The sequence below is a fragment of the Rhopalosiphum maidis genome, chromosome 2, assembly GCF_003676215.2.
Source record: "Rhopalosiphum maidis isolate BTI-1 chromosome 2, ASM367621v3, whole genome shotgun sequence".
NCBI classification, from domain to species: Eukaryota; Metazoa; Arthropoda; class Insecta; order Hemiptera; family Aphididae; genus Rhopalosiphum; species Rhopalosiphum maidis.
In genome coordinates, this window is record NC_040878.1 from 68419294 (window position 1) to 68435786 (window position 16493).

At 26.9% G+C, this 16493-nt stretch overlaps 1 protein-coding gene across 1 annotated transcript; it reads left to right on the plus strand.

Annotated features, from left to right (window-relative positions):
- Positions 1–1632: 1632 nt before the first annotated feature.
- Positions 1633–16228, plus strand: LOC113555050 (E3 ubiquitin-protein ligase HECTD1). Its single transcript, XM_026959356.1, has 36 exons — positions 1633–1772; positions 1842–2076; positions 2144–2531; positions 2666–2772; positions 2920–2978; positions 3074–3294; positions 3361–3660; positions 3734–3881; positions 3952–4090; positions 5495–5671; positions 5807–6020; positions 6094–6129; positions 6747–6922; positions 6990–7160; positions 7224–7346; positions 7523–7762; positions 7831–7962; positions 8029–8562; positions 8626–8863; positions 8924–9100; positions 9180–9287; positions 9777–9940; positions 10045–10207; positions 10286–10452; positions 10538–10688; positions 10773–11057; positions 11564–11730; positions 11791–11943; positions 12056–12376; positions 12436–12566; positions 13024–13241; positions 14264–14477; positions 14542–14831; positions 14911–15181; positions 15245–15772; positions 15946–16228. The coding sequence occupies exons 1-36, from the start codon at positions 1633–1635 to the stop codon at positions 16226–16228; spliced, it is 7569 nt and encodes a 2522-aa protein (XP_026815157.1).
- Positions 16229–16493: the final 265 nt, after the last annotated feature.

Genomic DNA, 16493 nt, shown 5'->3' on the forward strand with positions numbered 1-16493 from the left:
TGTTGATATATAATTCAAACCTGAAAAAATATGGGCCAAAAATATTTGCAGATTATATTTAACAAAAATAATGGTATAATGCTTATAGCAATCAAATTTTCAAACATTAACTACCATTTATTCTTTAGAACTTTATTAGGTATTTTTCAGTTATCTTTTTTTACTAACACCAAATTTAATTATAAAATTAGGACTCAAGAGACTAATTAAAAAATAATGTTCTTTTCAGTGTTGCATAAAGTTTACCTAGTTTATGCTTATAATCTTAACATATTGTATAGATATAAATAAATAAAAATAAATATTTTTTCTATAAAATCCCAAACATTTAAGTATTTTATGTTTGTTCATATTAGTTTATTATCTTGGTATTTTTTTTTTAAGTGTACCTATTTTATCAAACGAAATAAGCATCTATTTTACAAAATAAAATTTTTGCATTAGGTACAGTATATTATAAAGTTTTGAATATCATAATATAGTGTGGTATTTTTTATTTAAATCTTTGATTTTGTGATTTAATATCTATTTTGTTTTTTGTAAATATAGTTGGTACATTTACAGTAAAATTGTTATCATCTGAGTGTTAAGTATTGATTTTTTTTTTTTATTATTAAGGTCAAGGTATGATATCATGAAAACATAAGTGATTGATTACTAAAGTTATTATTATTTTAACATTGATCACAAGTTTCATTTTTGAGACCTATATTATTTTAATTTCAAATATTATACATTTAATTTATTAAATAATTTGTAAAGAGTTAAAAATAGTCCTATAGAACATTAATATGTCACAATAGGTACCCATCACATAATTTTTTTTATAAATCAATTTATTCCATGATGGTTATATCACCTATATAAATACATTTTTGTCTAATATTGTAATGTTATTATCTTACATTAATACATATTTATACTGTAGAATGTTAGTTTTACTAAAAAGGTTAAATATCTATTTCATCAATTAAAAAAGATACATCTCAACGATTTATTATAAAACTTCTATTTTTATTATTAACTGTAAATTGTATGTTTTAAGAATCCTATTAAACAATTTATACCTTGGTATTTAACATATTTCTATTTAATGTTAATTTTTAATACAAAGGATTTATATTTACATTTTTATATGTTAAATTTTACTTAAAATAAATAATTAAATTAAGTATTTGCTTATTTTTTATTTATTAAATTTTTATCTAAATAATAACAGTATTCATTGTTCAAAAGTCAAGTTTATATTATTGTTCGCTATCGAATTACAATTATATTTAATGATATTAATATGTAAGCTATCATAATAATATATTATTTTTTAATTATAAGCCAAAAAACAATTTCTTTTTGTATATTATATTATACTTTAATTTTAATTCTTAAGGAACAAAAAAAAAACTGATGTGTTTTTTTAGTAAAATAAATTACTCAAAAGAAACATTTAGTTATTTTTGATTACTTGCCATGACCTTGATATAAAAGTATATACTTAGATCTTTGCCAAATATTTGTACCTATATTACATTATACTTTGTTTTTGATTTTATATGAATTGTGTTGCTTATTTTTGTTTATTTATCCATACCTTTTTAATCATTTTAGAGTTCATTGTACCATCGTCCAATAAAGATGGCTGATGTTGATCCAGAAACTCTTCTGGAGTGGCTTAACATGGGCCAGGGTGATGAACGAGATATGCAACTCATAGCATTAGAACAGTTATGCATGTTATTATTAATGTCTGATAACGTTGACAGATGTTTTGAAGTGTAAGATATTAGTTTGTAATTATTTAAAAAAAAATATAAAATTATTAATTAGCAAAACTATTTTATTAGATGTCCACCCCGCTCATTTTTACCAGCACTTTGTCGGATATTTCTCGATGAAAGTGCTCCTGATAGTGTACTAGAAGTGACTGCTAGAGCAATCACTTATTACCTGGATGTATCTGCTGAATGTACTAGACGTATTGTGGCAATTGATGGTGCATTAAAAGCAATTTGCAATCGATTAGTAATTACAGATATATTTTCAAGGACTAATAAAGATTTAGCTGAACAATGTTGCAAAGTATATTCATTTATTATCTAAAAAATTTCATATAAATAATCCATTTTTATTATTTTTTATAATGTAGGTATTGGAACTAATATGCACTCGTGAAGCAGGTGCTGTTTTTGAGGCTGGTGGCCTAAGTTCTGTATTATTGTTCATTAGTGATGTTGGATCTTGTGTACACAAAGATACTCTTCATTCTGCTATGACTGTAGTTTCTAGATTATGTACTAAAATGGAACCAAATGAAGCATCATTACCAACTTGTGTTGAGTCTTTATCTACAATGCTTAAACATGATGACTCTCATGTTTCTGATGGTGCTTTGAGATGCTTTGCTTCATTATCTGATAGATTTACACGCCGTGGAATTGATCCAGCTCCTCTAGCACAACACGGACTTTTAAATGAATTGATACTTCGATTATCTTCAGCAGCTGGACCTACAGTAACAAATATAGGAACACCTGGTGAATAATTTTTGAAATAATTCAAAGCTATTTAATAATACATATATATATACATATATATTTGTTATATTATAACAAATAATAATTATAAAGTAAAAACTCAACAATAAATTATTTATATTTTCCATTTTCAGGCCTAAACACAAATACTTCAACTACTGAGGTTAAATCTTCTCAATCCATATCTACAGTTATAAGCTTGTTAACTACTCTTTGTCGTGGATCTAAATCTGTATCTCATGTATGTTTTATTTACTAAAAAGTAAAATCTATACATTTTAAATATATTTTATGTTATACAATTTACTTTAAAATATTATTACTAGTTTCAATAATATAGTTAATGTCAAAAAAAATAATAAAACTGCATATTGTACTTTTCTTTTAGGACTTATTTAGATCTAACTTAGCTGATGCGATTGAAAAAGCTCTAAAAGGCGATGAAAGGTAATTATTTAAGTTTTTATATTAATTCTTAATAATAATATTTTGCAATAGGTAATTTGAATGTTATGAATAATTTATATTAATTTATATTTTAGATGTTGTTTGGATACTATGCGTTTAGTTGATTTATTACTAGTGTTACTTCTTGAAGGACGTGATGCAGTATCATGGAGTACAGTAGCATGTACAAGCAATAATCCTTTATTACCAAAACTTCGACGTTTAGATTCTAGTGCTGAAAAATCTCAACGCCATTTAATTGATTGTATCAGAAGTAAAGATACGGAAGCATTAATGGAGGCTGTAAACTCTGGTGGTATGTAAAATAAAGTCTACAGATTATTTTATCTAATAAATTATATAATTTTGGTGATTTGCTTAGCAATTGATGTAAACTTTGTGGATGAAGTTGGTCAGACTTTACTAAACTGGGCTTCTGCATTTGGTACTCAAGAAATGGTAGAATATTTGTGTTCTAAAGGAGCTGATGTCAATAAAGGTCTTAGGTCATCATCATTGCATTATGCCGCTTGTTTTGGAAGACCATCTATAGCTAAAATTCTTCTAAAAAACGGTGCTAATCCAGAACTTCGAGATGAAGAGGGTAAAACTCCATTAGATAAAGCACGAGAAAGAATGGATGAAGGACATCGTGAAGTTGCCGCTATATTGGAATCACCTGGTTAGATTTTTAATTATTAGTTGTGTATTATTTAATTTGAATAAACACTTAAAGGTAATTACTGTTTTTATAGAGTGGTTGATGTCTTCCAAAAATGAAATTGTTCAGTCAAATGAATCTAAAGAACCAAAAGGAGATCCTGAGATGGCCGCGATTTATCTTAAACGTTTAATGCCTGTTTTTTGTCATACTTTTCAATCAACTATGCTACCATCAATTAGGTAATGCTTTAAATTAATGAAAAAAAAATTATTTGATTTTAATATATTAAATTTGAAAACCAATTTTTAGAAGAACTTCTCTTTCTTTAATTAAAAAAATGGTTCATTACATTAAACCAGATTGGCTTGAAGATATATGTAGACCTGATTCTCCAAATAATCTTGCCCCTTTGTTGGTTGAAGTACTTGCTACTGTTCTTGATAACGAGGTAAAATTTAAATTTGTTTTTATGTATACAATATTTGTTATTTTTACTTATTTTATAATATATATTTATTTATTGATATTTTTTTACATTCTTTCTAATTAGTTTTTAAAAATTCTGAATTACTTTATTCTATTTAGGAAATTAAAATGCTTTTATTTTGCCAAATTAACTTTATTCCAGGATAAGACTTGGCTGTTTTACTGTGATATGAGTGGTGAGGGCCAGAAATATTTGCCTCGAAAACTCTACAAGATGTTAATTGTTAAAAAAAATTATAAATCTTTGATGGTAAAATAACCTAATTGTTTTGCACGCCTCATAGAAAATTTTAGGACTATGCATAAATAATACATTTAATTGAATGATTTATTTTTCATAATAATATTATAAATATTAATAAATCTTTAAAATCAATTATTTTGTATACAAAGTTTTAAATTTGTATTCATGAGTTATATTCATAAGGAAATCTTTATGATTTGAGAAAAAAAATATGTAAGTTCCCCTCTCCAACCTATTGGTACCACAGTAAAAAAAAGGTTTTTAAACTCATCAATTGTAATTAAAAATAAAATATTTAAGTAATCCAGTCGTGTCAATAGAATTAGCGATAATTTCTAATTTTTAAATTTCTAAAGAAGAAAAATTTAAATTTAAAAACAATTTATAACACTACTATTGTATTTACATTATGTACCTATTAGAATCGATACTATTTTAAATACAATTTATACTTTTATCTTAAAACAATAATTAATAAAATAAATTGTTAATTAAATTAATTGGTAAGATTTTTAATTTTTAAAGGAGCATTTATGTACCTAATATTTTATAGTATTAATATATAATCTATTAAGGGAATTCGATTCCAAACTGTAATTAAGGAGTTCATTTTAGATTACTTTCTAAGTGCTTAGTAAAACTAGTGCATATGACAAGAATAAAAGCATTAATAGATCATCTTCATACGTATATATATGTATGATGCATAATGAATATTATTTTATTAAAATACATTGATATTTTACCAATTGTGTTACCTTAGTATCCGATAAAATTTCAGAAAATATTTGAAATTTTTTTTATGTGAAAAATGTTGGTTAAATAGTTTAAGAAAATTTCGATTTCAAATTAACTGTATGACAGATTGGAATTATTATATGTTTTTAGAAGTTTTATCTGATTACTATGAATGTCTATACAATTAGTAAGTTTGGTAAAAAAAGCATACCCAGAATCGAATCTCCTTAATGGACATAGTTGCAAATGTCTTTAACCATGTATTAATCCATGCATTTTTATCTTAAAAAAATTGTTTTTATTTTTATGTATAATGTGTTTAATATATTTTAATATAACTATTTTGATGAAATGTGTTTAAAAACTGGATATTGTTAAATTTAGGAAGATGATGATGGACATGTCATTGCTTTACAAACCATTTATGACCTTTTGAATAAATGTCAAGATACATTTCTTGATCATTTTGCACGTCTGGGAGTTTTTTGTAAAGTACAACAGCTCATTGGACCTGATAGTAATTCAGAAATAGATAATGTCCAGCAAATTGATTCAAAAAATGTATGTATTAAAAAATTATTGAATTACTTTGATTGATTAGTTAAAATAGATTGATGAAAGAAATTAGTGTCTTATGTATACAATTTCTGTGTAATGATATATACATTATGATACATGTGTTTATTGATTATTTAGATTCAAACTGAAGATGCTAAAGAAATATTGCCAGGTCATGCATATCATTGGAAAGATTGGTTTTTCTGTCGTGGTCGAGATTGTCTTTATGCTTGGAATGACTATGTTGTCTTGGAGTTATCAAATGGTAGTAATGGATGGTTTAGATTTATGATCAATGATAAATTGTCTACAATGTATTCCAGTGGAAGCCCCGAAGGACAACCAGATACAAGTAAATTTAAAATTATTTTCTTTTACACTCTCCAATACGTGTATATTTTATTTTTATCTTGAATTTGATATAGATAAAACTAGAGTTTCTGATCAACCATCAACAGATGGTAAATATACAATTTAATTAATAACTATTATTATTAATTTAATTTAATGAACTTTTTATTCCTAATATTATAAATTTTTTATTGGTTCGAGTTCCTAGTTTTAATTTAATAAAATATTTTTTTTGTTTAAACTTCAGTTCTTAAACTATTACTTTCATCCAACATAATATTGGCATACTATCTTTTCTACAATTCAATGATACTGTTTAATATCATATTGTATATAATTGACCATTAAAATTTCAAATTATTTCACAAAAGGATTTTAAGTTATATATTTTACAGCAATTTGGACATTTTATTAAAAATATGTATTGTGCGATAATAGTTTGTACTAATTGTAAGACTTGAAATCGCAACCTATATTGAGAGTATATCTCTGAGCTGTATTTTACATCTGCTTTGTGTTCTTTATTAATACATTGTGATGTCATTTGTATAACTCAATTAATTTTGCATTTTAGTAATTACTTAATATCAAGAACGTTCTAATTTTAAATTGTAATAATAGATATTAACTTGTATAAAGCATACTGTTTTGATTAAATTTAATATATTATTTAAAGCTATATGTTATATTTATGACTACTGTGATAATAAATTCTTATTATTTTTAGAAAACAAAACTGAATTTATTGAAAAATATTTAAAAGCCAAAGTGTTTGTTAAGCTCAATACAGTGAGCCAACCAATTTTAAGTACTCCGGGTTTAAACAGAATAGCAGTTGGTAACTGGATCCTTATTTCAAAGAAAGATTGTGAACTTAGCATACAAAACTCTGATGGTTTACAGGTAATTATATTTTTGATTTACATATTTAAAGTATTATTTTAGCACAATATTTGATTGATTTTTATAGCAAATTACTACATTAATTTATGGAACCAATGGATTTTCTTTTCAATCTAATCGCGGTAATCAACACATGTTTACTGCTTTGATACCACTTAAAAGTGATTTTACCTCAGGCTGGGAAACAGTTAAAAAAGCAAATATAGTAGCAGCAACAACTGAAAGTATTGGACAAAAGGTTAATATTACTAACAGCTTTTTATTTTTATTTATTTAAACAATTTTTAAATTCATTCCTTAGATTCGTAAACAAGCACAAGAAATATTTGATACATTTTTTAAAGCTGCTCAGGCTCAACCAAGGGGTGTTGTTGCAAGATTAAGCAAAATTGTTAAAGCCATTGAATTAGCCATTCAAAATCAAGTATGTATATTTAAAATATATTATAATTTATATTAAATAGTTGCGATTGCTTAAATGATAATTTTATGTGCTCATAGTACTTACCTCTAAATAAATATGTTTTGGGGAAAACTGAGTAAAACCATTCTTTTTTCTGTCCTAATGTTGAATTAATAATATGTTTCTTAATTTTTCAGTCTTCTGTGCTAAAAGATAGCTCTAATAAAGATTTTTGGGCATCAGCTCTTTGTAAGGCAGTATTAAACTTGAAAAAATTGTTAATGGAAGACGAAGGTAGTGTTTCGGCATATGAAATATATAGCAGTGGTTTAGTTGAAGTTTTATTGAAACTTTTAACAATCAGTAGTCTTGAACAAGATGATGATGTTATAGAATTACAGAAACTTAGGATTGACATTTTTGTTAAATGTTTCAAAGTAAATAATTATTTATTTATTTACTATCATAATTAAATTGAACTAATTAATTTTTAATTGTTGATTAGGAAAAGAAAAACGAAAAAGGAATGGAGACTTGTGCTTCTGTTTTAGTGCAAAAGCTGATATCTGTTTTGGAATCTATTGAAAGATTACCTGTGTATTTATATGAATCACCTGGTGCCTTTCACGGATTACAAGTAAAATAATAATTGTTAATCTATAAAAAAATTTATATTGATGTTAAAACATTTTTTTATTTTTAGATATTATCAAGACGTATAAGATTCCGTTTGGAAAAAGCTGTAAAAGAAACCACTCTTGTTGATCGTACAGGTAGAGGCTTAAGAATGGAGCCTCTAACAACTGTGCATCAACTTGAAAAACATCTACTAAAAATGGTTGCAAAACAGTGGTATGATCATGAACGTGTCACATATAATTATGTTAAGAAACTCAAAGATAAAAATAACATACCAATGAAGTTCAAGCATTATTATGATTTTGATAAAAATGGTGTCTTATATTGGATTGGTACAAATGGAAAAACATCGGTAGATTGGGTTAATCCAGGTCAATATGGATTAATGCTAGTTCAATCTTCAGATGGTCGTAATTTACCATATGGACAAGTAGAAGATATTCTAAGCAGGGATTCTGTTGCAATTAACTGTCATACTAATGATGATAGCAAGGCATGGTTTTCGATTGACTTAGGATTATTTATAATTCCAACTGATTATACACTTAGGCATGCCAGAGGTTATGGCCGTTCTGCACTACGAAATTGGTTTTTCCAAGTAATAAATAATTATATATTTTGATTAATATTTTTCTTTATCATATATCTATGTTTTGAACAGATGTCTAAAGATGGCACTAATTGGACTACATTATACACACACTTTGATGATACAGCATTAAATGAACCAGGAAATACTGCAACTTGGTCCATAGAAATAAATGATAAGGAAGAAACTCAGGGTTGGCGACATGTTAGAATACAACAGAATGGTAAAAATGCATCAGGGCAAACACATTATCTCTCATTATCTGGTTTTGAGATTTATGGAAATGTTACTGGTGTATGTGAAGACTTGGGTGAGTTAATAATTCATAATATTTTTTAACCATAAATAAAAATAAAATTATGTATTGTAGGCAAAGCAGCTAAAGAAGCAGAAGCTAGTCTAAAACGTCAAAGACGTATGTTTAAGGCTCAAATGTATAAGCAAATGGTGACTGGTGCTAGAGTTATGCGTGGTATTGATTGGAAATGGAGGGATCAAGATGGAAATCCACCTTGTGTAGGAACGGTTACTGGAGACTTGCACAATGGTAAATAGTGTTTATTGTTAATTTATTATAATAATGTGAATTTTAAGTCTTAAATTTAAGACTTTAATATTGGGGTCAGGTTGGATAGACGTTGTGTGGGATCATGGAGTTACAAACTCATACCGAATGGGTGCTGAAGGAAAGTATGATCTACGGCTAGTCAGTGAACCCCAACCTACATCTGCCTGTATGTGATAAATAAGATAATTGTGTATAATCTCAAAAACTTTACCAGTTGTGTGTTTTAATTTGTAGCATGCAGAACCCTTTGTATAAATGTATAGTTAAAATGTATCCTTTAGAATTTAGATTACCCGTAAACATTTATACACAATTTAAAATATAATTATAGCTTGCACCATAGTTTAATCAGTGCTTGAATTAGCAAAAAAAGACAAAAATATCTAATGAATATTTATAATCTACAATAAGTGTGCTAAAATAATTTATTATGCTTCAATATTATAAAAATAGAACAAATTATGTGATACGCCTTTCCAAATCAAGCACTGTGAAGGCTAAATTTTTCAACATGATGTTCTCATATTATATATATATATATATTTTTAATAGAAAACCTTTGTTTTAATCGCATGTTAATTATTTGCAACCATTAAAAAATTAAAATATCAATGATTATTAATTGTGTATTTATTTTTTTAATTTTTTATGATAGCTTCAAAAATATTCAAAAACATTCCAAATGCAGCCTTATCTAGCATCATGACAAGAATGTCTAGTTCTACTCCTATTTTACCTGAAGCATCTAATGATAATAACGCTATTGTTTCTGTAACCAATACAGATCAAATATCTTCTGCAGAGAATTTAGCAGTAAAGGTAGTTGTTTGAACCCATAATTATTTATAAATCAATTCTTTGTTTTATAAAATGTATTATATGTTAAATTTATAAAATATTAAATTATATTAAATATATTATAGCAAGCTGCACAACAATTTACTGATAGTATAATGTCAGTCATGAGAATGGAACCCTCTGCAGTTACTCCGCCAACTACAAATTCATTAGACAATTCACTTCGAATAGTAGTCCACCCAACTCCTTCTGTTGATCTCGCCACAATTGTTGAATCTACATCTAATGGTTAACAAAATGATATGGAAATTACTACGTCGTGTTAGTATGTTATTTTAATCTTTTATATTATTATTTTTTTCTTAGATGAAACTCAACAAAACATTGAAAATAATAAGAAAAACAGTAACTGCTATGAAGAAGAATTTTTACCAGCTTTAGGAAGAGTGAAACCAACTTACAGACGTAGTTCTGTTACCAGTTTAGTCCACACATTACAATCCATTCAAATTGATACACCCCCTAACAATAAAGTAAGTTATTTATTTATTTTTATGTTCTGAATGTTTAAGTATTAAAATAAATTATAACTATATTAAATTTTTATCAATACTTTAGGTAAACTCAAAAGAAAAACCAATAATAATTATGCATCATAATACATCAGACTCTTCTAACACCCAAACACAAGATCTATCTACTGATACTTTAATAAACAATGCAAATAATTCAGCTTTTAATACAGAAATATGTAGTCCAAACAATTTAGGTATTGATTTTTTTTGAGAATGTTTTAAACTAGTAATGTTAAGATGAACCATTTTAAAATTTTAACCTGGTAATTATTTATTAGATTTAGAAAAAGAAAATAAAAAGGAAGAAAACCGAAATAATTCTTCAAATCACATGAGTGTTAGTGTTCCAAATTTAGCATCTAATACACCACCTAGATCACAAGCAGATATTCCATTGCAAAAACATTTAGCAGAAACTTATGCTCCATACCAAAAATATAGAAATTTTGATCGAAACAATAGTCATAATAATCAAACTCAAGTTGCTAATAATCATATGCCTCAACGGGTACCGACTTCAGTATCCAGTCTTGTTCGTTTGGCTCTATCTACTAATTTTCCAAGTAAGTCATTATAATTAGTTTTTTTTATTGAAAGAATAATATACTGAACCTAATCTATATCCAGTACGATAGATAAATATTATTAACTAGTTGTTATAGTCTTTATTATTTGAGAAACTAAAAAAAAAAAAAGTCATCTGTTCTAACTACCAACATAACCTAATATCCAATCAATACACAAGGCTATTAAACATTTAAAAAAAAGCATTTGAAATGTAACTTGCCTCTTAAATTTTTAAGTGTATAGTGAAAATAAATATTTTAAATTATTGTATTTATTTTAAAAATAAGTATCAGACCAATATTATTTCATTTAAAGTGCACAATAAAAAAGTATATATTTATTACACTATTAATAAATTATAATAGTGTTATATTATTATTCGTAATTAATTTATTTAATTTCAATATTACAATTGTCATTTATAACACATTTAATCAAGATTATTTCTTTCAATATTAAATTACTATAATTAAGATAATAAATGTTCAAATCAATGTTTTAGGTGGTTTGCTTCAAACAGCACAAAGTTATCCTAGCTTATCAGCTAACAATACTTCTAATAATTCATGTTCTATAACAACTATTGCAAATCGGACATTTTGTGTTGGTGAAGCTCTAACTATGAGTTTAGCGTCTACATCAAGTGATAGTGAACAAGTCAGTTTAGAAGTTAGTGTCTATATTTTGTATTATGTTTTATTTAATTTACTAAAAAATCATCTTTTATAGGATTTCTTAGACAGTGTCCGTGCTCCAGCCTTATTTGCAGAACTTGAAGATGATGAAGAAATTGTTGAAGATGATGATATTCCAGATGATGATGAAAATGAAGATGAACAAGAATATGAAGAGGTAATGGTCTCCAGAAATCTACTAAGTATGGTAAGGAGTAAATAAGCTGATTAATATCATGTTATTGATTTCTTATTATAACATCAGACAAATATATAGTAATATTATTAATTTAATATTATAAAACCCCATTTTTTTTTAGGAAGATGAAGCATTTGCAGCTCAGCAACATGCTGCTATTGAAAGTATTGTGGGTGCTGATAGATGTGGTAATCCATATAAGAGACGCTCATGGGATGACGATTATGTGCTTAGAAGAGAATTCACAGCATTGATACCAGCCTTTGATCCTCGACCAGGGCGTACTAATGTCAACCAAACATCTGATTTAGAAGTAATTGCTCCACCTGATGACGAAAACGACGAAATTCCTGATGTTTTTACTGAAAATTCAAGTAGTATTAATAATCAAACATCATTACCAAGAATTAAGTTGACTCTAAAAGGACCTAATTTGCCAGGAGTAAGATGTAAAATTTAATTTTCAAATTGTCAAATATTTATTTACAATTAAATTTACAGATTAAAGATGTAGAGGTTGAGCTTAAAGATTCTAATTGGACAATTTTTCATGCTGTTCAGAAGTTGGCTCAATTAGCAGACCTTGGTAGTCGTCAAGAAAAATCTCGACGAATTTGGGAACCTACTTATACGTGAGCATAAGATGATTATTATACATATATTAAAAAGTTTGATTATTTTGCAAACACGAGTGTTAGGCTTTATTCAATTTACTCTTATCTGTTAGTCCTTCCGTTTTGGGCAATTTTACAGTGGGGTACAACATGTTTGTATGCTACCAGACCCTCGGCAGACAGCTTAACAATTTTTATTTTACCAAATATGCTTACTAGCTTAAAAACTGATAAAATAATAGATAGAATTTTTCATAAATTATTCTACTTAATTCACTACTATTAAGTCATCTACAATGTAACAAGTTTATTAACATTATTTTGTCTAGTTTATTATAAACTCATTGATTGTATTATAATATTGTGATTAACTTATCATGTAAATACGTCTATGCAAAATGATCATTTTGATGTATTTTAACAAAATATTAGCATTATATAATATAATATATTTTAATGAAATACTTTTTTATAGAATCATGTACGAAGAATTGACCAACAAAGATCAAGTACTTAGTGAAAATCCTGATAATCAATGGGATTCTGATTTACCTATATTTTCTACGAGAACACAATTGAGTAATACAGGTTGCACTGTTGATCATGTACTTCAGCTTTTAAGGCAGCTTCATAATCTTTCCATTAATCCAATGATCTCTTTACTTAAACCATACACTGATGACTTCTTTGAAGGTAACTGAGTTTATATAATAGTTAAAGTATTTAATTTTAATATATTATATTTAAGGTAGAGTAAAGAGAGTTAGATAGTCTCAAATTGTATAATAAATATTAATAGAGAAGGAAAAATATAAATATTTGAATACAAGTTTTTAATTTTAATATTTCTTTACATTCTAACAACTATTAAGAGGACACTACACCCTCATGTGTTGTCTCCGCCTTACAAATGTAAAACATAGCAAAAACAGTTTTGCGCAGAAAAGAACTAAGAAGGCTGCAGTCTTAAGAAATAAAATTTTCACTACATGTAAAGAAGAATTTTGGCTGCAAAATTTTGTTTTTATTTTTTATTTTATATCAGAGCTACAAAAAAAGTTATTCAAGTTAAAAAAAAATAGATTTTGAAACAGTAAAAACTTTTTTCGTATAGATGATTTATATATAAAAATAAACAATATTTCACAGATATGTTCTGAACTATATTGTATATCAATTTGAAATCTTAACTATTGCTACAGCTTCAGTAGATCTATCCCATATAAAACAGTTTTTGCCTTGTTTTACATGTGTACGATAGAGACAACACATGTAGGTGTAGTGTCCTTTTAATATAATTTTAAACTTTCTATAATTATTTGTGTTTTATATTTTTATTTATTTTATTTTTCAGTTATTGATATTTAATTAAATATATTTTGCTGATGTTGACCTGTACAAATATAAATGTAAGGGGGAAAAGACTAAAAAAATGTAATAAAATAAGGCAAAACAAATATTTCCTTCAAAATTAAACATTAGTTTGTCGATTCATTATTAGTAACTAAACATAACTAAATGACAAAATCTCACCAAAAAATAACTGTTTATATTGTAATTCAAGCAAATATAAATTGAACTCATTAGCATTCCTCTTTTTATCATTATGGGTTGTTTAAAAATATTTTCTCCTAATATAATATCTGCCTAATTATACATTTCATGTGAGCTGTAATTGATTATAATATTAATTTAAAATGTTTACTAATTTTCAGCACATATTAAAGATGATGGAGAGTTAACAAACAGTGAAATATTTAATAGCAAAAAAATGACTAATAAACTTGTTCAACAAATTCAAGATCCTTTGGTATTAAGTTCAGGTGCACTTCCATCTTGGTGTGAACATTTAAATCTTTCTTATTCATTTTTGTTTCCATTCGAAACTAGACACTTGTATTTTAATTGCACTGCATTTGGGCCATCCAGGTATATAAATATATTTTATTAGTATTTATTTCTATTTAATGTTATGATAAAAAAATCATTTTAGATCTATTGTATGGTTACAATCTCAGCGAGAGAATGTTGAACGACATCGCACTGGTTCTAGTCTTCCTCTTAGACGAGAAGAAGAGTACAGAGTTGGTCGTTTAAAACATGATCGAGTCCGTATACCACGAGGTGAAAATATACTTGCATGGGGTAGACAACTTATGAGGGCTCACATTGATCGACAAACAGTATTGGAAGTTGAGTTCATGGGTGAAGAAGGTACCGGATTAGGTCCCACATTAGAATTTTATTCATTAATTGCTGCCGAGTTTCAACGAAAAGATCTCTGTAAGTATAGTATATAATATATATTGATAATTTTTTTTTTTTTTTTTAATTTAAAATATGTTGTATTACACTATAATAGGCATGTGGATGTGTAATGATGAAATGCCTGAAGAGACCCGTAAATGCATTTGGCTTGAAGAAGGAGCAAAACCACCTGGTTATTATGTTAGACGAACGGGTGGACTTTACCCAGCACCATTACCTCAAGATTCTCCATGTTGCGATAGAGCTGTAAAACATTTTTGGTTCCTTGGCATGTTCCTAGCAAAAGTTCTTCAAGATAATCGTTTAATCGACCTTCCGTTATCATTGCCATTCCTAAAACTTTTAACTAAAGCAAAAAATAATGAGTAAGTTACTAATTAATGACATATTGTTTTAAAAATATATTAATAAATGCAATTATTTATTAGATCCGGTAGAGTGCTGAATGAATCAGACTTGTTTGACATTGATGAAGATCAAGCAATGTTTATAAAAGACTTAAACATGTTAATTTTGGCAAAAGAAAAAATTTTATTAGATCAATCATTAAGTGATGAAGAAAAAAAGGAACAAATTAAAAACTTACAATTTCAGTGCGGCCAAACAGGCAAAGTGCACCTAGAAAACCTGAGCTTAAGCATGATTTACCTACCATCATCTTACTGTTTCCCATTTACCTACATTAATCTAGTTGAAGATGGTCTTAGTCAAGATGTTAACATGGACAATGTAGAGCAATATGTTAGTTTATTGACCGATTTTATATTGGAGACAGGAATCAAGAGACAAATGGATGCACTAAAGGCAGGTTTTTGCCGTGTATTCTCAAACGAAAAGTTAAATGCATTTACTCCACTTGAGGTTAGACGAATGTTATGTGGCCAACAAGAACCAGAATGGACTCGTGAAGATCTATTGAACTACACTGAACCTAAATTGGGATATAATAAAGAAAGGTATTAAAAATAAAAGTATTAATATATTTGACATTTTTATGTATTAGTTTGAATTAATCATAACTTTTTGTAATACACAGTGACTTTTAACTTATTATAATTTATATTTTATTTAAATACTTCTTCGTGTAAGTTATAAAAAATTATATAATAATGCTAAAATATTATTTCAGTCCTGGATTTTTACGTTTGGTGAACGTTTTGGAACAAATGAATTCGGAAGAACGTAAATCATTCTTACAATTTACTACTGGTTGTTCATCATTACCACCAGGAGGTTTAGCCAATCTATATCCAAGGCTAACTGTGGTCCGTAAAGTTGATGCTGGTGCAGGTAGTTTTCCATCAGTAAATACTTGCGTCCATTACTTGAAATTACCAGAGTATCCTGATGAACTTACATTGAGGGAACGCTTGTTGGCTGCAACGCTTGAAAAAGGTTTCCATCTCAACTAATAACACTGTTGTTGATAACAATGTAATTATCTTTAACTAAACAATTATATGTTTCTCGCATAATAGTATCTTTAAAATTATAATTCTTGTTGTGCACCATTTATATATATCTATATATATATATATTTATAATTTTAAATTTCTGTGGCTACAAACCAATAGTGTTTAAATATCTTAAAGTTCCCTCTCGTTTATACCAGTGTGATAATATTTTTTTTATTGTTCCCATATAATGATTTATCTAATATATTATATTGATATTGTG